Consider the following 26,513-nt stretch of genomic DNA (forward strand, 5'->3'; position numbering starts at 1 on the left):
ACAAGTAACTTGTGAAATGTTAAATTGTCAAGTAAACAGTTTTCTCCTCCTGATGTGGTTTTAATTGGGAGTAGAGAGATTGAGATACATGTATGGTGCAATGTAGAATTGATAATGTTGTTCAAGCTCTTTTTTTCTGTTTCTTTCTGTCAACCATCCAGAAAACATCAGGACTCCAAAAAAGAAGAGGAGAAAAAGAAGCCACACATAAAGAAACCTCTTAATGCATTTATGTTATACATGAAGGAAATGAGAGCAAAAGTAGTAGCAGAATGCACACTGAAAGAGAGTGCAGCCATCAATCAGATCCTTGGTCGAAGGGTAGGTAACTAATCAGGGTATGTCTGGGTAATTTTATCAGTGGGTGGAAAATCAGCATGATATATGTCTAAAATGGTATGACCCACACAATTTCTTCAAGTCTAACTGAGCAAAACTTGGAAAAGTTACTTTTTAGATGACAGCTCTTGGAGTGCTGGTCACAACTCCCAGAACGCTGTCTGGAAGATTCTGGGAGTTGTAGTCCACAAAATAACTCTCCAAGCTCTGTGATTAGGATATTTGGCTGGCCATTAGAACATCTGAGCTTTCTCTTCAAATACCCTCTTCTGGCTGCAGCCAGTAGTGCTTTCAAAACTTCCTTGTGCTTATAGTGGGAGAGAATGAGTATCAAATCTATAAGCACATGCATTTCAGTTATAAAATTACATAATACTGTGTTAGTCAAGACCAGTGGGCACCTTTCTGCACTTAAATCTCTGTCTCCCTATGTGAACTCCCTTTGGATGTAGATGTTGCCTTTTGACTACTGGTCACTTCTTCATCCTTGCTATAACATCCCTGTTTATTTCCTTGTGTTCTAAGCCATAAGTGAACTACTCTAGCATTGAAATTTCTTTAAGATGGTGCTCTCTAAAATGCTGAATTACAGCTGCCTAGGGTGATGGGGGTTGTAGTTCAGAATATATGGTGTAAACCTGGTGAGGAAAAATTTTAATTTTTAAACTCTAAACATACCTCTATAGTCTCATTGGGTGCAGGAATGTTGTGCTCAGAGTAAGAGAGTCTATTACTATCCATTCTGTAGATGAAGGAATTTTGCATCTGAAGGTTGTAAGAGTTGTGTGTCTCTTTGTCCATGCTGATTTAAGATGATGGCAACACCGTTGTATCTGGAGAGTAGCAGAATGTGTGATGATTTTAGGGTTGGGATGTGGAGACATGCTAGATTCACAAAACACAGTAAGTAAAAAAAAAGGAAAGTGTGAGTTTAAAGCACAAACTACTTTGTTGATACTTCTTGCATGCCTCTTTCAAATATTTATTGGTTACATATGAGCAATACTTGAAGTATTACAATACCTTTTTTGGAAGTGAAAGGCACAATGTATATGATTGAGTAACTGAGTATTGTCTGGACTCACTTAGGTAAAATAGTGTTATTAATAAAATATGTCTTATTATAACTTGTCTGCTATAATTGGCTGTGGTTTTCTGATGTATGAATGAAAACACAGATTTTGTAGGCATTTTATTACTGACATACTCTTGTGCTTGTGCTTCTGTTTTCTTTCTCTCTTTAGTGGCATGCATTATCCAGAGAAGAACAAGCTAAATATTATGAACTAGCCAGAAAGGAACGACAGCTCCACATGCAGCTTTACCCCGGCTGGTCCGCACGGGATAACTATGTAGGTGGCTATGTAGGTGGAATTTTTTTCAGTAGTAGAGCTTGTAGACAAGTACTGCTGTAATCTGCTGAAGTACACCCACACACGGAAGACAAGCACTACCAATCCGGTAAACGTAGCGGATGTTTTGGTTTTTTCACCAACTGAATTCGGCAATTAACACCTATTGAACTGAGGTGTGTCAAGAGAGCACTTGTGAGAACAAAATTCTTAGAGTATGTCCACTATCAGGACACTGGCTTTTGTGCAGTTTACCAAAACAAACAAACAAACAAAAAAACCTAAAAAAAAAAAACAGAAAAGAAATTGCTCTCTATCTATTCTTATCCTCACCTCCTTCCTCCAACCCTCCAAATTAGTGCCTTGTTGCATACCTGTGTGAGAGTATAGTGGAAAGTGGAAGAATGGCTTACCCTAGCTTCAGAGAAGGACTGGCAAAGACTTGTTGGAAGTCTTGCTCTCAAGTGGGGCTAAATAAATTATTCCACCCTCTACTGTTGTATATTTTACTTTGTTGCACTTATGTTTGTTATAGTCTTAATTCTAAAATTGTTTATTTCCCAAATACTTTCAGTCTCTTACAGTAAAAAGAGTAAAGAATCTCCTGGCATTATAAAACTTAACAAGGTTTATCAGTTCTAGCGATAACTATTGATTAGCCAGCATTTTGATATTTACATTTGCTGTGGTTTCCCCCTTTGAAAGATTCTGAATGTGGCTGCTCTGGTTTTGAAGATCATTCTCCCAAAAGAGAACTCTGCATGACTACAACATTCTGCATGCATAAACAGCTCTGTCTATGTATTCATGAATGAGCATTGCATATTGCAATGTCCATTTGAACTCTTTTGAAGTGGCTGGATGCATCTTTTGATATGAAGAGGGTACAGACCTGCTTCTGGAACCACCAGCTAATATGCATGATTTCTTGCCCATTTCTGTGGCTAAGCATATTAAAGGAGAGTGATATGTTCTTTCATGACAAGTCATGTATTGCTGGGAACACATTTAGCTGGAAGATCACAGAAAAGTTCTGATCATGCTATGCAAAATTCAAATGGAACCCAGATGTCTTTTGCTTACTTACTTATTTACAGTGGTCATGTTGACTGGGACCTCCTAATAGTTGTAGTCAAAAAAAGTAAATTTTCCAATGGTTGTGTCAGACCTACAAAGCTAATGTTAGATTATACCAAAATACTTGGTTCTTCAAAGAGCAATAACTGAGAAGGATCTGCTTTGTGTCCCTTTTGGTGGTCATATGCAAAGGAACTTCCTTAAGTTTTATATGGAAGACAAAGAATTTCAGATGCCACTTTGTTCAATCTTCCAGAGAAGTTGCACCTCTGAAATTCCCTTTTATATAATTGTAATATGTACAAGATTCCTGATTTCCTCAGTATTTGATCATTCTACCCTGTTTCCCCAAAAATAAGACTTAACCTGAAAATAAGCCCTAGTATGATTTTTCAGGATGCTCGTAATATAAACGCTACCCCCAAAATAAGCCCCAGTTAAGTGAAACTCTGCCCTCCACCATTGTGTAGCAACCAGAAGAAGATGAGATAACTGTATTTGAATAAATGTAGATTGTTGTACATGAAAAAATTAAAAACATCACCTGAAAATAACCCCTAATGCTTTTTTAAAAATTATTAATTTATTTATTGAGCACAAATTAATATAAGACCCTGTCTTTTTTTGGGGAAACATAGTATTATCCCTGTCAATCTTATTTTTCTTACTGGCTCAGCTCTTGGTAATGCATTATACTTAGCAATTCTGTTCGATAATTCTCTGCTACATTTCCTACTCTAACATGCTAATACATTTTGACAAAGCCATAAACTTGCCCTTCTGTAAGCTGTATTCACATTTGTGTGCGAGGGCTATAGAGTAAGTGAGCAGCAGATGAATATGTTCTGAAGTAAGATGTAGAGAATCCTCTATATTGGAGGCAGGTTGCTTTCCTCTTCTTCCTCTAATTCTTCCTGCCTGTTTCTTCCTTTGCTCATGTGCATGAAACAGTTGCCTCCATAGAGGTATCTCTACCCATCTTTGTCATCACCAAAATCATAACTCCCTTTTGCTGCCAGGTATTGCCTGGAATGAGGGCATCAGACCACAGGGCTCATTCCTTCTTGGTACTCTGCAGGCTTATTTCCTCTTGGGAGTTCCCAAGGGAGGAGTGTTGGGACGTGTTGTAACACTTGAAAGATTTTCCGGAAACGTTTTCTCTGCTTTAGTGTGACTCTGTCACTGACAGATGGGCATGTATGGGGTCTTAAATGGTTAGGACCTTTACATTTGTCCTCAGCATGTGAGCACTGAAAATCTCTTTCTTCTCAAGCTAAAAAGGACAGGATAAGAAAGCTGACGCATTCCCAGCTGCTTCAGGTTCTATCCCTACCTGACCTTCAGGGGGAACCTTACTTCAGTAGGAGAGCTCAATAGCTTTGGATCACACAAGCACATTATCTACAAGGGTTTTGCTTTTCTCTCCATAGCACTCAGAATTCTTGGAATTTATCCCCTTCCACAGGCATTCTTTGGACAGCAGCCTTCCTATGGATGTAGAAAACGGTGGCTATGGAGTGTGCTGTGTGATGAGACTAGATGTCCCCTCCATCCCTTTCATCCTTCTCTGTATCACCTGCTTTGTGGGTGTTTGTGATGCCTAATGACACACTGGAGATTTTGTGCACAATTCCGTGTCTCTCACACTCTCTTTTCTTTAAAAAATATCTAGTCGAAGTTAGACATGAGAAATGAAATGTTTGGATTGTGCTTCCCTGTCAAAATTCAAGCAATAAATTTAGGTTTCCGCTCTTATTATCTAAAATGGCATTTGTAAATAAAGTAAGAATTATATGTATTTGACTGACATCATAAAACATGATATACCACTTTCTCAACTAGCTAAGAAATTGTTTTCCTTTCCTTTGTTTAATGTTTGTTTTAGTTTTAAAATTCACTTCAAGATTTTCAGTTTCACCCTGAAATATGTTCAGTTTTCATTATTCCCTGTGAATTTCCAAGAGGAAATTTCTCTTTGATCTCTGTGGTTCTAGAAAATTTTAGTTGCACAGTGGGATGTAAGTTGAATAATTATTAAATAATGAAAACATTTATTTACCATCAGTTCACACATCAGTTCACACATGGTAGTGCCATCTCCATAAGGTTACCTGTGACAGCATGAGGAATCATCACCAGCCTAATTCACACTCATTAAAAGGTACCTTTTGCAGAATCTGATTCTATAGAGATGCTGTATCTGTGGGGTTAGTGATTCTTTGAGGAAATTGTGGCAGATCTATATTCTTCACCCACATGACGCCAAGAAAATGTGGAACACCTATATTACTACAGGCTCCAAAAATAATATTTTGGGAGCTGACAGACTGGTGGATAGATACTGTAGATTCAGTTTCCAGTATTATTGCCATCATGTTTTAGTATCTAAGTTGCTTTTAAAAAAAGTGATGATTAACAATTGCATTCCAGCAGACCATTGTTTATTAGTGCATAAGTCTATGCAATAACAATTCTGTGAACTTTTAGAGCAAATTGGCAAAATTAGGCATAACTATTTACCTGAGCTGATAGGTTCCTAGAAAAACATCACAGTCATGAGTTAGGAAGTGATCTGGATTGGCAATTAGCTGGAAACATGAAGCAGGCCATTGAATAGAAATATGTTTTTCATAATTAGGAAAAGTAAATGGTGATTTCTCACAAAGGAGTTTTATTAAGGCTAGTGAATTTCTTCCAAAATGAGAGTATGTGTCTTTTGCATATACAGAGTCAGGATGGAACATATAGGTTTTTGAATCTGTAGATAATATAAAATTATCTAGGATGGTTAAAATCTCAGGCAAATTATGATGCTTACAAAATATCCAAACAAATCTCTCCCAATTGGGCAACAGGATGTCATGTGAGACTGGGTTTATGCAAAATTATGCATATAGGCATAATATTAGTTCATAAATAATAATTTTACATTCAGAACATCAGAGTCCCATGAGCTATGACCATTCATGAAGAGGTTTGTTCATTTAAACAATTTTGCATATTGTTATTTGTAATAATTGTTTATCACAGTGTCATTAAGCAGTGCAGTTGAAAACCAAAAACAGCTACAGTGTGTGTCGTGTATAGGTATAGGTGTGTGGACAGTTGTGTGCTTTTAAGTAGTTTCTGATTTCTGGTGATATTCCCAGGGTTTTTTAGGTATAAACTACTTGTTCAATGACAAGGCATTTAACCCCATCAGATGCACAAGTTCTGGGTGACCTAGGCAACTCCTTCTTCTTGGTATCACAGTTGGGATTCAAACAAGTTGCAGCCAACATGAAAATATTACTATGTGAAGTTCCATTCAGGATTCAAGCATTATATACTTCCTACTGTTCAATCCACCCATTCTTTGTCAGACAACATTGGGTGACCACTTTATCTCCAGCCCTCATTTTGGTGTTTCAGGGGATCTCCTCCTCCCGAAGTTTGGATGGTTTTTTTGTTTTGGTTGGGTTTTTTTTGGGGGGGGGAAACCTTGTAGTTCTGCTGAGCCTGTTGTATGGTGCCATTTTAGCTATGTGAGCAATGGGGATCACAACCTTCCTATTAGCAGTAAAGGAATTTCGTGCACACATTTGAGAATCCTCCATATTCTTCTATGAAAGCTATACAGTACACTTTAATAGAAAATATTTTCACTATTTTCCTTGTGTATGATGTAGAAATTGGAGAAAATATGGAAAGACCCTGTTAATTAACGTGTCAGGATTAACACAATAGCTAGCTATGTTTTAAAAGTTTTTATATTATTTTAAAAAGCTTTTTGGAGTGAAGAAAATTCACCTATAAAAATGATTTTGAGGGAAGGCAGTTCTGTTACAATATTTACCCCAGCCAGAATAGATTATCTTAATTTTCTTCTCCACAAGCTCTTGAGTTATCTGATGAAGGAACATAGTCATGTTTGCATGACTTCTCTGAAAAAAGGTTTTCACTTTTGCACCCCTGCCTCTGCAGGAATCCATTCACTACCACAGCTTGAATTACTACTTTTGATGACTACAATTCTTAGAACTGCACCGGCAAGCATGGCTCTGAATTATAATACTCTGAATTATAATCTTGTTCCTGAAAAATAGTATTTTTCACTATGAAGCATGTTGTTTTTCAATGTATTGTGCCTGATATAACATTTAACTTTTATGTGAATAACATGTTTTGTGTTTCATAGTTTGACACTCTTGCTGAAACTCTGTTGTGTATTTAAAGCTGCATAAAAATGATTTTTCAGAAATTAAAAATATGACACACTTCCATGGAATCCTGTTTATCATGGTGAAGATGCTGGGGGATGTAGGATGGGGGAGAGAGTCTTCAGTTTTTGAAAATCACAGCTGCAGCAGTCATCCCAGTGGTGGTGATTTTTAGAAATTGAAGATTTTGTCATGATGAATAGGATTCCAGGGGAGCCTTGGGAACTGGGGATGTGGGAAGAGAGATTGGATTCCTTCCCCCCAAAATCACAGCAGCTTACATTATCAGCTTTCTGTGGTGCAGCTTAACAAACAGGATTTTACCCTCTGCTTTGCTAGTACTTGTATAGCTCCTTAGTCATGCAATATGCAATTGAAACAACAGTCTCAGTTCTATTGACTCTTTCACATTATTAGTTAGTGCAAGGGCCCCTGAAACATTGGTTTCTTCTGGTGCTGAGCAAAAGAGTATAGCCACGATTCATTTCTACAAATCATCTAATGTGTGCTATTCATGAAGTTGGGCTTTAGCTAGCATGGGCAATTATCCCATGCCTGTAGTGTTGCTACAACATTCCCAGGAGATGCATGAAATCATAACGAAACAAACAGGCCCAAACAGAATGGTCTGTCTATCATCAGAAGACCTCCTGAACAAAACTCTACTAGTCATCTCTCAAACAGCAGAATAACAGTTTGCAACCTGAATGAGTAAGGAGGAACACATTCAAAAGCCTTATTCCTGGAGACCTGCAGGAGGCACATCTTCAAAAGAACATTCACATGTGCACCCTTCATACTGGTACCTTCCAAGGAACATAAACATAGTAGTGGATATGCTGTGTTGAAATCTACAATGAATACAGTAGTTGAAGAGGGAACTAGACCAGGCTGCCGAATAGAAGTCATCACAGATCTAGGAAAACCTTTTCACCACCTTCCTTAGATTTATAGTCGGATATTACCTAAGCACACAACCTTTCTCATTTGGAGGACATGATTTCAGTTGCCATATGAATAAATGGAGTATCTGGTAGCTCTTGTGAATTTCCATCGAAATGTCTTTTCCATGAATTTGCAAGTGACCATCATGCTGTCTGTAGCCTGTCTGCAAAGGTTCAGCAAAGCCAAAATAGTTTAAGCAGCTCTTTAATGCTTGCTGAATGTTACTAATCATATTTATTTTTTTATTTTTTTATTCATTCATTCTATTTATACCCCGCCTGTCTGGTCATTTTGACCACTCTAGGCGGCTTACAACACGGAGTACAACATATATATAAAAATTTATAACGCAATTACACGATTCAGCAAGATGGAAAGCGTATAAATAATAAAAATAGAAGAGGGGAAAGAAAATTGGGAATTAACTGGGGGGGGGGAAGACCCATATTCTATGGGATGAGGCAGGCTATCACTGACTCCTAACAATCATAGAAAAGTTACACATTACTTAGAATCTTAGAACTGCAGAGCTGGAAAGGATCCTGTGAATCATCAAGCCCAGCCATTTTCAAGGAGACACTGTCAAGAATCAAACTCCTAACCTGTGGTTTTGCAGCCAGATACCTAAACCGCTAAGCCATCCAGCAGTTCTGCTGAAATACTTGCATCTTCTTTATTATATATAGGTCAGAATCCTCGACTCCAGTTGAGTTGTATAAAATGGAAAGTGCATAACTGGTATATGCAATAGTTCTGGCTGTTGCACACTTGAACATTCCCGTGCCATGCACTCAGTTTTGTGCCCAGGTATCCAAATATTTTGAAAAACATTAGCATGATTTCCCTTCCATACAAGGCATTTTGCAGTGGGATTTTGGCTCATAGTGGTGTTCCTTGGAAGGGATAATCCGCCTTTACTTTTATTTGGTTATATGTTTTTGTCAGACATCATAGACTATATTCTGGGTATGAATGTGTGAGAATAAGATCTTATCAGTATTTGTCAGTTTCTTCTTAAATGGGGCAGAAAGATTTAAACTGAGTATGCGTACTAATGCATTCATCCAGACAGGATTTTGAGTGCTTATGATTGAAACTTTCATTAGATTGTTTTATTGATGAGAACACACCAAAAATCACACATTTCATGTTAAGATTAAACAAAAGAAAAGAAATGTGGAAGAATATGAAACTGAGATTTGTTCAGCGTTACTTTTGGATCCAGTATCTCTCCCGCCTTCTGCTGATCGTATTTGTTCTGTGAATTGAAAGTAAAAGCACAGTCCAGCTGGATCAGTTTGATCTATGTAATTAATTGTAGTCTTGTTTGTGGACCAGTTTTGAATTCTTTACTGGAAGTGTTAATGTCAAGTGGTCCATTGGATTACTCATTCCTTATATGAAACAAAGAAATCAGGAACAGTCTGTATCATCTATACTTTATGGATTAATCTCTGTTTGTTTCAGAGAGAGAAGAGAGAGAGAGAAAGAGGTGGCTGGTATGTTAGATGTAGGGAGGGCTGTTGAGATTGTTGCACATCTTCTCACTTCTACCTCATCATTCCTGGTTCTTACATCTTCCTCTTTCTATACAGGGGCTGGAATCTTGTTGTGCAGGTATTTAAATGGCATAACTTTTAGACACCATCTGCTATAAATTAAGAAATCTCCATATGCATCATCTGTTGCATGTGCCTAGTTGTGCAACTCAGTATGCAACAAGTAATGTCTACAGAGATTTCTTAACTCAACAGCAATTGGCTTCCAGAAGTAACACTGTTTGCATAACTGCACAATGGGATTTCAGCCAGTGTCAGTTATATGATTGAGATGGATTCTGATGACTGGAATGAAATGTTAAAACAATGTGTATCTTGAGCTGTAGAAAGCATTATATTGCTACATATGTAGATTTTTTTAAAAATGTGCTCAGTTTTATCATGCTTCACAAAATAGCCAATTTCCCTTGTCTTTTTTTTTTTGAAATAAGGTTTTGTAACTAACTTTTCGTATATTTGTGTTTCATTCAGGGCAAGAAGAAGAAGAGGAAAAGGGACAAGCAGCCAGGAGAGACCAATGGTAAGTAAAATACCTTATTTATTCTATAATGCAGCAATAGAGGCCATTGAGTCCTTACATTGTTTATTAAGAAGAAAGCTAGAAATCTGGTGTCTTTTTTTTCTCATAGGGCTGTTACTATTGTCAGCTTTTCTATAGAATTCATATCTTATTAGCCACCTTTTAAAATTAGTGGACAGATAAATGCATGAACAACATATTAAATTGATAGGCATGTTTGTCCTTTAATAACTAAAAACTATTCACTTTAGACCCATAGTTTGTTAACACTTTTTTAACAAAGGATGTGTGTTGTATGTGTGTGTATATGTGCATGTGTGTGAATTTGGTGTTAATCTGGGAGGTGTCTGTGTGCATGCCTTTACAGTGGTAACTTGGAGCCATTTTTTTTAATTAAGGAGGTTTGCCATTTTCTCTAGAAAATTAGAAATACTGCATAGGCAATCTCATAGTCAATTCTGAAAAAGCCCTGATTAATTTTTTTTTCTTTGAAGCCTTTGTATAATTTGTTCTTTTTTTTCAGAACACAGCGAATGTTTCCTAAATCCTTGCCTTTCACTTCCTCCGATTACAGGTGCTAATGTCATTTTTCAGCCATTTAAAATAATTTTGTAAACTGCTTTTAATTTTTTTATCCTGCCATTTTAGATTTTATTAACATTTAAACACTGACATTAAAAATAAACTTATCATTCACATGTTTGTAGTATACAGATATATCTTATCTATATATATTAATAATGTTCTATGGTAGCGTTTTAATTTAATTTCTGATTTATTATTCATTACAATTGTGATTAAACAGTAATGCAGTAAAAATAACAGTTGAACAGTTGTACTAACTGTGCAAATTGAATATGCAGTATTTCTTTAAAGTGACTGATATAAACCTCCTTAATCTAATGGCATTTTATGCGGCACTCACTAAGTCTTCTCCATGCCAGCATGCAACCTTTTTTTAAAAAATTCATTTCTTCTCAGACATTTCCATAGCTATTTACCCGCTTTACTTGCATACCGCTTGCTTCCATGCTTCTGATCTTTTTATTTCTGGCTGAAACTAACATGTCCATTTTGCTATCTGCCTATTTTGAGCCATTTCTTTTCATTATTTTTTTTTAATCAAATGGTTTATACCAAAGCTGCATTATCCCCCCCCCCCACACCAGATTACAGTTTTCTTTATCCCATTTTGTTTGAGACTGCAGGGAAAAATAAAAGCATGTTAAGAGATTTTTATACTGAGCTTCTCCCCATCTTCTTTCCCCCCCTTTTTCTTACCAGAAGTAAATATCCATACTAAAATTACAGTACACCAAGAATTGTTCCCATGCAACCCCTTTGCATTTGTTTGGGACTTACGCTGGAAAATCTGATCAGTTGCACCTCCAATGTTTTTCAGTCAGTTACAATTTCCTCCTCTATTGTGTTTTAAAAAAACAAAAACAGTCCTTTCCAAAGGGATACTGCAGCTTTAATTGCAACAGCTAATTTGAAAAGTTTGATAGATATGATAGTCACTATTTTAAAAACTACACAATCAGAAGTTGATATTTTGCAGTTAATAATGAGGTCATTGATTTTATTTCCTTTTTATTTTTACTTTTTTATTTTATTTTTATTTTCTCCTTCTCTCTTTCTCCCTCTCCCTCCCTCTCTCTCTCTTTCTGCTCGCTTCTTTCTTGACCTCATTCAGACCTGAGCGCTCCTAAGAAATGCCGAGCGCGCTTTGGCCTTGATCAACAGAATAACTGGTGCGGTCCCTGCAGGTGTGTATAGTCTTCCCCCGACTTGCTGTGGCTGGTTTTGCAGCTGGTTTATTTGGTACTACCCATACCCCTTCCTCTTCTCCTGCTTTGTTGCTTTGTAGCTCTGTGTTGTGATCTGGAAGACACAAGGGAGTGGGATGCTGCTATGAATGATCATCTCTTTCTGTTTAAAGGATTTGCTCTCCCCCCCCTTCATTTTTGTTTCCTCCACCCACCTCCTCACTGCCGCTAGCTGAAAAATTCCCACTGTAAGAAAGCATCAGCCTAGTCTTGCACACAGACCTAACCACATCTCTGAAAAGATGCATACATTTTTATAATCTGTTGTCAAACATCTTTTAATACAAGAGGGCAGAGTTCAACAGAGAAGACTGAGGACCAAGTTAAGGAAATGCACAGCAAGCTTAGGCATTGTAGGTGTTGTGTTGCCTTGCAGATACACACTTTCTTTCATGCCCTTTGGTCTGAGAGATTGCCAGTGTATTAAAAGAAATGCTAGCTGTAGCTAAGATTTCACATCCAACTGAGCTCTATCCACCATTGTGTTGTATTCTTTTTGTGTTTACCTTGTGCTAACAGATGCAAATACTCCAAAGAAGTGTCGGGCATTGTTCGGGCTTGACCGACAGAGTTTATGGTGCAAACCTTGCAGGTATATTACCGATTAGGCCTATGGGAAAACTAAAAGCATCCTATCATCTTAGTGTTACATATGTGATTTAATTTTAACTCCTTTTTCCCTTCCACTTTCTGACCTTGCTTCTACAACATTACTTGCTAATAAATATTGATCTTCAAAATTCTTTGCTAATTCAGTGCAAACTCTTTTCTTTCCGGATCAATAACCTCTCTTTTGGTGGTAGAACTGGGAGTTGGTATATACAGCTGAAGTGCAGAAAACTAGTATTTCTTGCTGAAACAAACATGTTGAGAAGACAGTTGTACAAATTGTTGCCTCTGTTCTTGCAGTCTACTTAAGGATGTAAAGACTTCATAGTTTGCAGAACTGGTATTTCACCCAGGACCAAAGAAGATACAGATTTGAATTTTAGAGCTTTAGTGTTGAATCTTTCAAACTATGAGTGGACTTCCACTTGTGGAAAATGTGTTTCTGCCGCCTCCCTCCTTCTGCAGACTTCCGTCTTGTTTTGGAAGGGGAAAAGATGCTTCCTGAGGGGGCTGCAACTGGCAGGGAGGATAATGCACCAAACTGCATTTACAGGAGTGGAAGTGCCTGTTCACTTTGATCCAAGGCAGTGTACATTTTAATCTAGTACTAAATGCATCAGTCAATCTTGTGTGCTTTTGGAAGCTCATCTTATTCCAACATTCATATTTAGCAAATTCATAAGATACCTGAGGGAAATCTTCACAGTGCTACACTTGTTACTGACTCGTTAAATTCCAATCTCCTGGACAAGTTATTTTTGATTTTAATCAAACTGCAGGATATCATTCTGCATTGCTCAAATTGTGCATTAATGGCACTAAAGACCAGTCTGTCTACTGAAATGGCCTATGTTCTACTGCAAGTTTAAATGAAACTCAAATCTTCATTGAAAAATTCTGTAGGAAATTGTTCCTTGGTGAAAGGAAGCAAGCTATCGATCTCTTTTTCTTTTTGTGTTCTTTTCCCCTTAATATGGTTAAATTTGTTATTTCTCTGTTCTGATCCAAGCAGTCTTTGAATTTGGAATGTTATGATGGTAGGTATCTTAATCTGACACCCACCCTTTTCTGTATGTAGTGCTTCCCCCTCCACCATTCCTCTGATTCACATCCATACCATGTGTTTCATTCTTTTTTCTTTTTCTAGAATGTAGAGCAGCTATTCATATTATTATTATATGCATGCTGATTCTATCAGTTTCGTGATGCTGGGTTATACACCTGGAGTGAAAATGTACTGTACATTTGATTGTTAGATAAAGTTCATGTGTTGTCAAGGGTTGTGTTCCCTCCTACAGCTTGTAACCTCCCATCAGATGCATGCTAAAGCACGGTGATTTGTGTGACAGGAACAAGCGTGATAGCTGAGGTGGTTGTCAAATCTTAATATTTAGGAAATTATGCAATTACAAGAAAACCTAAAGAGCAATAAAACAACTGTACAAAAACATTAAGCTATGAAGAACATGAAGACTTGGCTAGGTGTCTTACATTTAGTTTAGTTCAGCTTATCTAGGAGTTATTTGAATACCTGGAGAAGTCCATATGTGGCCTATGGAACAACCGTATTTATTAAACTTAATGTGCTGAGTCAGTGTAAAAGCCGGGGTCTAAATCATGACACCCACAGAAATGGGTTTACAGTATTTATGCTGGGAAAGGGCAACAGAGTTGGTTTTGTCCACTTGAATCTCTGCCACACAAGCAAGACATGGGGAAAAGCTCTCTTGCCCTCTTTCTTATGGCATGTACACTAACAGAGATATTACCACAGGTCTTCCTTTGGGTGTCTCAGTTGCTTACTGCCATATTTGCCTATGTCTTGCCTTGTGTACAGGACTGAGGTGCGTAGATGCTGTTTACACTGTGGATGAGAAAGTAAAGAACCCTTTATGGGTATCTTGGCTTGGGAAAACATGCCCAAGGGCATGGAAGGAGGGATTAGAACAGGAAACCAGAAACAGGGAAAGGTCTTTGGGGATCTCCAGCCGCCTGCCCCTCTTCTAAATTGCAGCCCTATTCAGTTCTTATTATCTTTCTCAATATCAGTTTCTATAGAGAGTGGTAGCCACCCTGCCCCTCTTCCTCATCACGTTCCCTGGGACTAAGTCAGGTTTCTGCTTGTACTCTATGCATACTAACAAGAACCCTGGAAAATCTACATTCTTCCTCATATTTAAAGTCCCCATGCAAAGGAACCTCTCCCCTTTAAGCTCTTCCATGATCATGGCAGTGAGGGAGAGGGGAGGGCTAGTCACATGTTGCTGATGCTAGATAAGGTAACAGGCTCATATATAAATCTATTTTAAACCTTAAAATTTGCATGATATTTTGCTTTCCTTTTAGAATTAACATTAGTGCAATGCACTTGAATAGACTACACATTTGAAATGCTGCACTAGTTATTGGTACATGGCAAAGTACAATAATGGAGTAGTAATCCTTTGAACAAGGATCGATTTCTTGGTTTCTCTCAGTAACAATAGCATAAGTTTCAAATGGGTATCTACTCTGTTATTAATATTTGCAGAGTATTTAATATTGCAAATATGTATTCAACTCTGGCAGTAAGTAAGTACTGCGGTCTATATTTCATGAATGCATCACAAGAAGGGCACTGCTAATGAGAACAGAAAATTTGATGCCTTAAATGTTAGTTCAATTAAGTGTAGGGTTTTGATACTAATACTGAGTTCTCTATAACTGCTACATTTCCTACCCCGCTTAGGCGCACCATTATACAATGTGACTTTGAAATTCCTGGATTTTCCTTCACATTAGCCTTCTAGTCTAGATTAAAGAGTCCAGATATTTACCACTCAGAGATGCTTTGATGGGTGGCAACTTTAAACATGCTTTTCTGCTAAATGTTTGGGACACATTCTTCCAGCCCCAAAGTTCATGGAGGGAGAAACAGCTTGGTATGCTTAAGAGCTTATCCAGAGCTATGTTTATATTTGGTGCTTCTGTGTTGGCATTGTAAAAGCACATCAGCTGCTATTGTGTGCTGTAAGATACCCCAAGAATCTCTATTTTTATGTTTGAAAAACTATGCAAGTTCCTAGATCTCAGGTCCTAAGACACCGTCAGTTTCTTTAGTCTTCTATTCTATAGAAGCCAGTTTGCCTCAACTACACTGCAGAAGAGGTTCACTTTTTGGAGTGATTCTTAGACTGAAATACTGCAACCCACTAAACAGCCACAAAATGCGTGCAAAAATGGATGTTGATCATGCTACATTTTACCATAGGGTGCTCTAGCTTTTCTTGGACAACTGACAATGAAATCCTTATATTGTAAATATGAGCTGGGAGGCAGGGAGGTGGAGGAAACTGAATTTGGGCCCTGATTAAAGATTAAATTCATGTGTCAGCAGGGTATATCCTGTTGGTTTCCATGCATCTGTGCAGTTGCAACTTGAGGGAGGGGTAACATCCAGATATCCCAACCATTGAGTCATAAAGTGTATGCATGCACACATATGTCCCTTTTATCTTTTTGTGCTGCATGGCCTGCCGGAGCCTTTCCCCAACAGCATAATGACTTATCCCCAGGGTCACCATGACATTCACCAGTAAAGCTGTTTGTACTGTTCAGAAAATGTTGCTTTGTTCAGGCAAGGTCAGAGTATTTTGCATGCCAGATGTTGAACATCTTCATATAATGGGATCCCCTAAATATTAGCACCGCTCTGTTAATATAATTTTGCTCATTTCCCATGGGCTGGTCCAAAAAAAAAATTGCTGCTTTGAACTGTTGATACGTTAACATTGCCTTCTTTCTGCCTGAAGGGACTAATTAAAGAGTAAGGCATAAAGAACGTGAAACAGTTCAGGCCAGTGGATTACTGTAATTTCTTGCTAATAGATTTTCAATTTTTATTACTTAAGGTGTAAGAGAGTTCTAGCAAGGTTCTGTTTAGAGCCCACCAAGTTGCTTTAAAAATATTTTAACTTGCCTTAATAAAGCATGATTTGCTGTTGCCTGCTATCTTGCTTTTGCTCTTCTCTGATACCTCTAGTTCTTTGTTTCTATTATTTTCTGTTCTGCGCTTCGTTGCTTTAATTCTCAAGGATTTACATGCATGGCTGTCTTAGTATTTAGCATGTATTGATCAGCAGGCTACTGTGGTTACACATCTCCATGGCCCTAACAATTGACTTTGTTGTATGGAACTTTGGGCAGAACCTTAGTCTCATTTTTGAAGGGAGAAGATGTTAAGCCCTTGCTTTTCAGATACTTTTGGGGGTTATATGTGGAAAGCTTGCTGGGATTCCTAGTGATTCAGAAAATTAATATCTTTTTAACACTGAGTCTTGCCATTGGTCCAGTGGTCCTGCCAGTGGTTTCATATGGGAATATGTCTTCCAGGGACTGAATCGGGGAACACAAAAAGAAGTGTTAGCATCACTTCAAGGAAAAATGATGCAATGGCAGATGGCTGCAAACATGCAAGCACTAGTAAGATGAAAAAGAGCTGGTTACCTAAGGGCAGTAGTGGTAGATTTCATTTTTAAGTGGGCATATTTCTTCACTTGGATTTGCTAACAGTAGCACTTAGGCCATATGTATGACTACCTGATATTCACTGGTGTCATATATAGTTTTACCAGTTGAAAACTGCATCAGCTCACTTTTGAATTTTGAGGAATGGTTCAGCTTAGAGTCATTGTTTTCTTTCCAGTACCCTTATGGAATTTTGCTTAACTTTAACACTAAGAGTAAACTTTCAGTGGCTACATAAGCTTCCATACCTTTCTTCTTTTTATAAATCTTAGCTCAGCTTCTCCTGATTGCTAACATGCAAGTAAGGTGCCCTGTATTACATTAACATGAATGCTTTGGAAGAAAAGCTGTATTTGCAATTACTTTTTAAGAATTTATTTGACCAATGGAAATTTGCTCTTCATGATACACCCACCATGTGCCTAATAGTTTTGCTTTGCCACTACACCTCTCCTGAATGTTAGGCAGTAGGTGCAGCGGGCATCTACACACATTTGAACAGTGGGATAGATTCTGACTTGGCTAGTAGGTTTGATATTTTTTGTGAACTTCTTACTGTTTTACTGTGATACCTGTTGCTCAGTTTGTGCACCGCACCTAACCAAGGTTTTAAATTTTCTTTGAAGTTGTGGGAATGAATTCAGGCAACATTCCTATGAACTAAAATAGAAAACAGGCAGTCCCTTCTCCCACCCCCACCCCCTACAAAAATAAAATAAAATTAAAATGTGTGATAATCCACAACCTGCAGGTTATACAACCAGTTATTCTTGTTAATTTTGGATATTTCTATTCATCTCCTTTTTCTTTATTCCCACTTTTATTCTTCCTGTTACTCTCTCTTCTTTTTTTTATGTGTGACATTGATTTTTTTTCCCTCCGCTGCTTCATACGGTGTGGCTCTAAACAGAAACGAGCAGGAGTGATAGATCTTCGGCTTCAGTTTATCGCAAAGATGGAGTCTCTTCCAAAGCAGGCAGGGAGTCACTTAAGGGAAAATCCAGAGTCAAGTTTTCAAAGTGATGGGTGTCATCTGAGGGGGAGTATCTGTAAGTTTTATAGGGCAGTGAATCTAGAAACAACATAGAATGAATTAATTTGGTGGTAGGAAAAATGTGAAATGAAACATTTTTAAAAGCTTAATGGGACAAAGAGCAAATTCCTCTAGTTAGCAGAAAGATAGATTCCTCAAAGCACTGATAATCCACCTGCATCTAGCATCATTGTATTTAGCACAATGGATATGATTAAAGGGAGCCTCACATAGTCTGTTAGTGGCTCTTTTATTTGGGGTTACTTTTTAAAAAATTTGGTTTCCAATAGAATTTTTGCCCTTTATTCACAGATGACTCTTTCCCTGTTTCTAGGAGAAAAAAAAAGTGCGTTCGCTACATACAAGGTGAAGGCAGCTGCGTCAGCCCACCCTCTTCAGATGGAAGCCTACTAGACTCTCCTCCGTCTTCTCCCAACATGCTAGCCTCCCCCACAAGAGACTCAAAACCACAGACTGAACAAACCCAACCTCTTTCACTCACATTGAAACCCGATCCACTGGCACATCTCCCAATGATGCCACCCCCACCACCCTCCATAGTCCTGACTGAAAGCTCTGCTAGCAAGCCCAGTGGTTTGCCTGCTAGTAACTGTCAGAATGGAGCATTGGACCATCAGTCGGCCACTTTGCACCAGTCAGCACCATCCTCCTCTTCGTTAGTGCAACCGTCAACATCCTCCTTGCATTCCCACAACTCCTTGGCTGGGACCCAGCCTCAGCCATTGTCACTTGTAACCAAGTCTTTAGAATAGCTTTAGCCTCTTGTAGAACTTTTTATTTTATTTTATTCCTTTGTGTCAATATTTTTGTTTGTTTGTATTTTTTTAAAAAAATTGTGCCATATGGCTGGCTACATTAGTTGATGTCTATCGAGTTCATTGGTCAATATTTGACCCATTGTTATTTCATTTTTTTTCCTTTTTAAATATGTAGATGGAGAAAAAAGCCTCATGATTCTGCCAAAATTTTTATCAACAGCTGTTTAAAGTCTTTGTAGCGTTTAAAATATTATATATATATATATAAATATATATATACATAACTGTTATGTAGTTCCAATAGCTTAGTTTCAAAGACTGATTTTAAAAAATGAAAAAAGAAGCAATTTTGAAGCAGCCCTTGCTGAAGGCGTTGGTTCTTTATTATTTGTATTAAATACGAGCTTGCGAACCAATCATTTTACATCTGGTTTTTAAAACTTTTTAAGGGCACAATGAATGCAGTGCCGTTAATTTTTTTCTTTTTCTTTTTTCTTTGTGTGATATAACTTTTCTTGTGATGTTACTTGTTATTGTTTAAATGTACAGAAACAAAGGGTTAAAATGTGTTAATATACCTTGTTCCATGGTGTTGTTCTTTTTTGGGGGAGGGAATGCTACTCAACAATTAAAAAGTATCACAACGCTATTGGACCAGTAGTATTTATTGCTTTAGAGATTGCTTGTTGTACTTGTATGTGGTTCCTTTTTTTAAAAAAAAAATGTTTTCCTTTCCTCCCTTCCTGGAAATGTGTAAAGTTTTTTTCCCTCCTTAGTGTAAGCACCATATATATAACAACTCATTTGTACAAGTTTTAAGTTTATATATAAATGTGTATATATATTTTTGTTGGTTTCTTTTAGTTTGTTTTAATTTCATTTTTCCCATCACACAGTTGCCACCAAATGGACATTTACAGATGGATCAATAGTGTAAAAAAGAAAAAAATACTTTAAAAGCCATTACATAAAATAAGACTTGAAAATTTATCACAGGAGTTTTTAGCAAATTTGTTGGAAAGTAGCAGTGACTCCCATTCAGAACTGCAGGTGACTTCCCCTGCAGAGTTGTACGCTGTGAGCGAAACCTTTTACGTGCCAAAATTCTCAGAGATTTTCCTCTTTTCCCAACAACTTTTTTATGCTGTATTTTTTTTGTTCATCCTGTTTTGCTGTGATGTTACATAGGTAGATATGTATGTAGTTTTTAATGTCACCTATTACAGACGTGTTTGGTAGCCGATTGTCCAGAAAGCATTTAAAATGAAGAGGTATAAACCCTAAAGGGCCAAATTCTGTATATTAGATTATTCATAAAAGGAAAATCAGACTGCCACTTTTATGTACACTTACTACATACAGGTAGGTAGCAAAGTTTAAAAAAAAATCTAGGCATGTTGATGTTGCAAAAAAATTTTTTTAAAGATAAAATGCTGTATAAAGCTGAAAAAAAATGTTCATCTGTTCATCCAGTGCCATTGTAGTTGACATGACGCGATTGTAAAACTGTCTCCAGTTTTCTTCTCTGGTTTATTAAGATGCTAACTATGACATTTTTTTTTGTGAATCCTTTGAATGTTTCCTAACAATTGTGATGTTACTGTTCCGTTTTATTGCTCTTATTCCAATTTTTCATTTCTAATGGTTTGGAAGCCATTTTTGTAATGAATAAATGTCCATGCTGTACAGTATCTGTAGCATGCAGTTCTGGATTAATAAAAGCAACTTAGTATGTGCAGATGGAGACTTGCAGCTCATTTACCTGTAGGCTTTCTTTACTGTCCCTTTTGCCATCAGAGGAGGCTTTCAAAATGGTGCCTTTTGCATCAGCCTCAGTATAATCCCTGTTACGATACATGTTCCTTAGAATATCTGTTGATAGATTACTAAATAAAGGACCAAATATTTTAGGGCTTATGTTTAATATTTTATGACTTTCTAACAGTGAGTATATTTTATAATGTTTGAAATATGAACAGAATTGTCCAAGGACTGATAGCACACTGTGTTGATATGCCAATTCCATTTGGCAGCACTGTCTACAATTTATGATTTTGCCAAACGTGCACAACCTGAACTAAACCGGAATCCCCAAAATGTAATTCTCAAGACTGTTATATTTTGAAATGGATAGGATTTCTGTTCAGTTAAGAGAACTGAAAGAGAAGCAGGTGCCACTCTGCAAGTCTCAAGAAGAAAAAAATACTACACGTAGGCTCTAGCTCTCTACAACTTTTTGCATTGTACCAGAATGGGAGCTTCCTAAACCCCTCACATGGAAGATACATGAGTTTCATATGTGTGTCGTGCTCAATATCTCCCAGAGGCGCAGATGTGAAATCCCTTTTCTCGCAACACAAGAAAGAGCAAAAAGAAAAAATGAGAGTGCACCTTTTGAACCTTTTTCAGTACTTCTTAAAATATTCAAAATGTCCCATAGTATTTTAGAAGACCTATTCTGAGGAAGTTTGGCTAATGTTTCATTCCCTGTTCTATGTTACTGCTGAAGTTTGCCACAAAAGTCACAAACTCAAAAAGTGGGAGGAACAGGTATCTGTCTATTACCTTATAGAGTTAATTTGCAGATGACGTCTTTAAATTTTTTTTAATGCCAGTAATCCCATGCTTTAGGTTCAACTACTAATTTCAGCTACAATAGACCTATTGGATAAATGAAGTTTCTGTAAGTGTTGGCAACAATTGATTTCAAAGATCTGTTCTAGTTTGAACAAGCTATTGTGTTTAAGCCCATGAGAGCCTAGGCCTTTATCTTGCTGTAGATCAGGGTGGACAAAGTGTGTGTGTGTGTGTGTGTGTGTGTGTGTGTGTGTGTGTGGCCTGTGAATTGCATGTATCCCCGGGGCCATTTGTGGCATCCACCACCCCTGGAATTTCTTTTCATTGTTAAAAACTGCCTTTCTGTCCTCTGGGGATGTAGCATTTTTTCAGGACCCCTTTAGCACCTTCGGGCTTTGTACTCCCCCCCCCCCCAAGATTTAACTTTTTAGTTGGCTGCCAGAGGGTGCAAGCGTGTTTTGGGGCTGCCAGCAAATCTGCAGAAAAAAATGGCACTTGTACTTGCTGAGATTGCCCACCTGTCACAGTTGCTGAATAAAAATATCAGCCATCCATTGCTGCAAAGCTACAATATATCTGAAACATAAAAAGCCAAGGACTGTTGTGGCCAGAAATTTATAGCCACATAAATTTAGCTTTCCAGATCTGGACAAATCTGTTCTCCGGACATATGTTTTTCCATCAGTTAAAACAAACTTGTCCAATCGGTTCTAATAATTTTTATCCTAATTTCAGTTTTCCATGCTTGTTCTGTCTTTACCTATCTGTGTTGCATTGTTTCCTCAATAAAAACAAAGAACAGTAGCATTTTAGAGACTTAGACATGTGAGAATAAATAATTCCTCCTCTGCTGCTACTACTACTACAGGTGTCTCTGGAACTACTATTAGAATTTGCATAATACAACAATAGACAAAACATCCACAGAATGAAAATTTGAAGATGATTTTTGTGTATGAGTATTCTGATGCAATCCCATACATGCCCTTCAAAAGGATATTCTATTGAGATTTTTTGTGGCTTGTTCAGAGAAAAGTGGATGTAGGTTTCCAGTCTTACAGTGCTACCCTAAGTCTACTCAAAAGTAAATCCTACTGCTGTCGGCCAAGTAGGTGGTTAGAGAATGGAATCAGCCCTCTTCCAGTGAAACAGCAGATCCAGCATTGCAAAATGATGTAAAGTGTGTGGAATCCAAATGTGACCTTTTTATTTTGTATTTTCATCCTTCCCAAGAAGAAATTAAGGGAATGTAAAAGCAAGAATGCATCAAATTGCGTACGTTTGTCCTAGTTGCTTGAAAGTGCAAGAGAACATAAAATGTAAAGTTAATACCTCTTCCTAACACATCAAAATACATGTAGGAATATGTGGCCTTATACCAAGACTAAGTTAAATATCCCTGTATGAAATGGGTGATTATGCACAGCTTTACATTATATATTTTTTAGTTTGATCTACTTGTTATAATTTCTTGTGGTTTGGGAAAAAGGGAGGACGCTGAAATTTGGAAAATCTGCATTCAGTATTTCAGCATGCCTTGTCCAGCTGCATTAAAAAAATCCTTTTGTAGCCAGTTATAACGACTGCACAACTTGCATTTTTATAGTATAAAAACTGACTTTCCCAGGGATATGACATATGGATCCTTGTGTTCAAGCAGAACTTAACGGTGAACATCAACTTTGACCTCAAAAATATCTCCTTTTTCTGGCAAGAGTTCCTCTGCCTCATCATAGCTGTATGCCTGTCAAAAATGAAACAGATACAAGTTTTCCCATCCCTGTATCCTAGGGGGCGAGGAGCTATACTTGTTGAACATCTGTACCATGCAGCTCATTAGACACAGGGGGGACTCCATCAGGAAATCATGGCTACTTGATGAAACTACAAGAACTCCACTACGAACTCACAGTAACAATTTGACATGGTTGAGTTTCAATACTAACAATGGTTGATCAAGAAAAAAAATGAATTGTTTGTTCAAAGTATGTGAGATTCAGCTACACTATTCGGCTGCCTTAATGCTGTCCTACATTTCCTCTGACATCAGAAACCCAATGCTTCTGAATGCCACTTGCTAGGAAAAGCAAGTAGGAAGATGCTATTGTGCTCATAACCTGCATATGGTTTCTCATTCAGACCTTTGTTCTCATTTAGCAAAGTTATATTGCTAGTGATGCCAGAATCCATTGTTGGTAAAATTCCTATTTCTATAGCCCACTTAGGGTACAGTGGCCCTGGCAAAATCCAGACCTGAGTTTGGAAAAATTATTTTTAGGACTATAGTTTCCAGAACGCCCCAGGCTGTGTGGACATTTGTAGTCTAAAATGCAACTTTTCCGTCCTTTAGTCAAGCCAGAACAACCATATCTACTTACTAGCCTCTAGTCCTAGTTTTCCAGCATCCGTGTTCTCCATGTTTCTTCCCTTTCACACCTAGCGTGAAATGTTGGGTCTCAATTTTTTTTGTTTGATCGTCTTTTTGTTTCCACCTTTTAAAACACATTCCTTCATGCTTTTCCCGTCAGCTACCTTCTTTGAAGCATACTGTGGTGTGTTCCACTTCTCTGAACCAGTTTCACAGTTCTCTATGCTACCTATAGCTCCAGCATACAGTGACCTGAAAGGCTCCCCTCTGTTTTGATAATCATTTTAGAACTCAAAAGCTAGAAAGGACCCTATGGATATTTGAATCCAGACTCTATCAAGGGTGCACAGAGGGGAATTGATCTCCAAACCCCTGGTTCCACAGCCAGGTACCTCACCACAGACCTATTTAGCAGCCCTTTTCTTATACTGCTTCAATTTCCACCTTCTATGTATGAGCATCCTGTTCCTCAGTTTGTTCTGCATTTTTCCTGCAGTTACTTTGCCTTTCATTCATTGTCCTCTAACATCATAACTTCCCCAGACTGTCCTAGTTGTTCTCCATTCTCACAAAGGTTTCTCTGTTGGTAGGCTTTTGTTGGATCTTAATCTAAGTCAAAACAACATATTTTCCTTCCAGTTCAAAACAGCATTTTAAAAAGAATCTTCAAAGTTCATGAAGGACAACATGTTCCATTTTACTGGAGAATTCAAAAGAGAGAGAGAGAGAGAGAGAGCAATAAGTACAATGGAATATAAATTACCTTAAAATGGTTCTAAATGCCACTCAGAACATTCATTCAGTCCATGACCATTCCATTGTGTCAACGAATAGTCCACAAATATATAAACTATGTTAAAATTAATAAAATGTTCTATTAGAATCTACAAACATACCTACCAGAATGAATAATCCATTAGAATTACTATTCCCTTTCCACAACTGGGCACTATTTTTGCAAATCTGTTTTTGCAAATCAATTACCAATGTATTCTTTTCTCAAAAATGACAGTGCAACATATGCCTTGCTATCATGCACAGTTCTTGATTATCAGTTGAAAGAGCAAAAAGGTAAGGTGGAAAATTGTGCTTATCTAATAGAATTCCAGCCAGTGGAATGTATTTCTGACTAATATACATAGGATTGCACTAGAAACCAACTGAAACACACTATTACTTTTAAGGCAAGATCTTCAGCAAACTTGTCAAGCAATATTTTAGGAAGCCATTTTCTTCATTTATTTTACATTAGATGGAATGCCTCTTCTAATATGATGGCTGCTACAACATTTGCACATTATTGAAAAGTAAGTGAACAGGTGCACAAGGCTATGGAGCCCAGAAGTGAAGGAGCCACCCACCATGCATGAGAAGTAGGTAGAAGCATTGGAGTGACATGTGATGGACACACAAAGTGATCAGGAGAGAGGGAGGAAATTTAGGAGCGAGGGCTACATGTATAAAAGGAGAAAAAAGCCCTAGGGGAGGGAGAAGGAGACATAAACACTAATGGTGAATAGATTGAACGAGGCATACTGGCCGAGTCCTTGTGGGAAGCAGACTGTGTCTTTGCTGATATCCCTTGATAACAGGCCCTGCAGACTACCAGACTATATATTTGCCCTAGTACCCCAGGGGGAGGGCCTGCCCTCTTCAATGTAGAAGTGGACCACGTCAGAGTATTTTGTACCTGGAAAACCCCTGAAAGCACATTAATGGTGTTGTAGTCATTGTCATCTCAAGGGGTACACCTGGATACAATTTTCCCATGGATATTTCAGATTTTTAGAAAATACTTTGGCCACTAGAGATGCAAGTTTTTCCTTATTGTTGTCAACCCTTTTTTCCAGTCAATGAAAATCTCTTATAGGAACCTTTAGAATAACCACAGTGTTAATTAAAGTATGCAAATTAGCCCTTTCGCCTAGCTCTTGGGAGTGCAGCCTTTGGGATGCTGATAGATTTGGAAAAATGGCCCTTTGTCCGATCATAATCATCCACACCTAGTCTAGACCATTGATTTTAAATTTTTGTAATATAAATGCGCAGATAACATCCATTCTCAATATAAGCACTTTGAAACAGTCTGATAATTAGCCATCTACAGGTATATTTATTTGCAATCATGAAGAATTCCCTGTGTTTTCATTAATAGGTAACAGTAAATGTGAAACAGAAAGTTGGGCCAAATACATCTGCAAACAAAATGACTGGTAGCTGTGTGTAAGATGCCCCTGGGCTCACAATTAAAATATGTTGGACTAGGCCATGCTCCCTGTTTTGTCTGAAAACAAATTGTTTCTTCTGCAGCTTCTACATACAGTAATTAAAACACAGAGAATCCTACAATAATGCTGACAGCAAGCATAGAAGAAAAGAATCAGGTTTTGAGAACACAGTGGAACCTGTTTGTGCATAACCAGAGATTACAACTTTTGTTACAAGATTTTTCCCTTTAGTTTAAGGGGCTTTGAAGAATGAGGCCTCTCTCTCTCTCTCTCTCTCTCTCTCTCTCTCTCTCTCTCTCTCTCTCTGTGTGTGTGTGTGTGTGTGTGTGTGTGTGTGTGTGTGTGTGTGTGTTCCTACTCTTTTTATAAGAATCTACCCAGCTGATACCACCAGGAACTGAACACAGTCCTGAAGCTGATTCACAACTTAATGTACATGTTTATGAGGTTCTGTTCCAATTCAATCCCCATCATCCAATAAATGAGTATATTTGAAAAATACACAAGAAAAATGTATATATTGCTCACAACAATGGGAGAAAAAATGTATACAGTTTTGTAAACTGCACAAAAGAATGTGCTGTGAGTAAAAC

General features: G+C 37.7%; 1 protein-coding gene across 50 annotated transcripts in view; it reads left to right on the forward strand.

The window, feature by feature from the left end:
- The window catches only part of TCF7L2 (transcription factor 7 like 2), a 228,131-nt gene extending 207,646 nt beyond the window's left edge, over positions 1 to 20,485 (forward strand). For 4 of the 50 annotated variants that reach the window (XM_078389547.1, XM_078389540.1, XM_078389559.1 and 1 more), the window contains 7 exons: positions 162 to 321; positions 1,584 to 1,691; positions 9,943 to 9,991; positions 10,515 to 10,565; positions 11,688 to 11,760; positions 13,442 to 13,466; positions 18,303 to 20,485. In XM_078389547.1, the coding sequence (XP_078245673.1) occupies positions 162 to 321; positions 1,584 to 1,691; positions 9,943 to 9,991; positions 10,515 to 10,565; positions 11,688 to 11,760; positions 13,442 to 13,448 (448 nt within the window). In that variant the 3' untranslated portion in view covers positions 13,449 to 13,466; positions 18,303 to 20,485. Of the gene's footprint in view, positions 1 to 161; positions 322 to 1,583; positions 1,704 to 9,942; positions 9,992 to 10,514; positions 10,566 to 11,687; positions 11,761 to 12,339; positions 12,413 to 13,438; positions 13,468 to 18,302 lie in introns of those variants that run through there. The other 46 variants (XM_020779870.3, XM_020779872.3, XM_078389556.1 and 43 more) reach the window with 26 other exon arrangements.
- Positions 20,486 to 26,513: the final 6,028 nt, after the last annotated feature.

The sequence above is a fragment of the Pogona vitticeps genome, chromosome 3, assembly GCF_051106095.1.
Source record: "Pogona vitticeps strain Pit_001003342236 chromosome 3, PviZW2.1, whole genome shotgun sequence".
Lineage (NCBI taxonomy): Eukaryota > Metazoa > Chordata > Lepidosauria > Squamata > Agamidae > Pogona > Pogona vitticeps.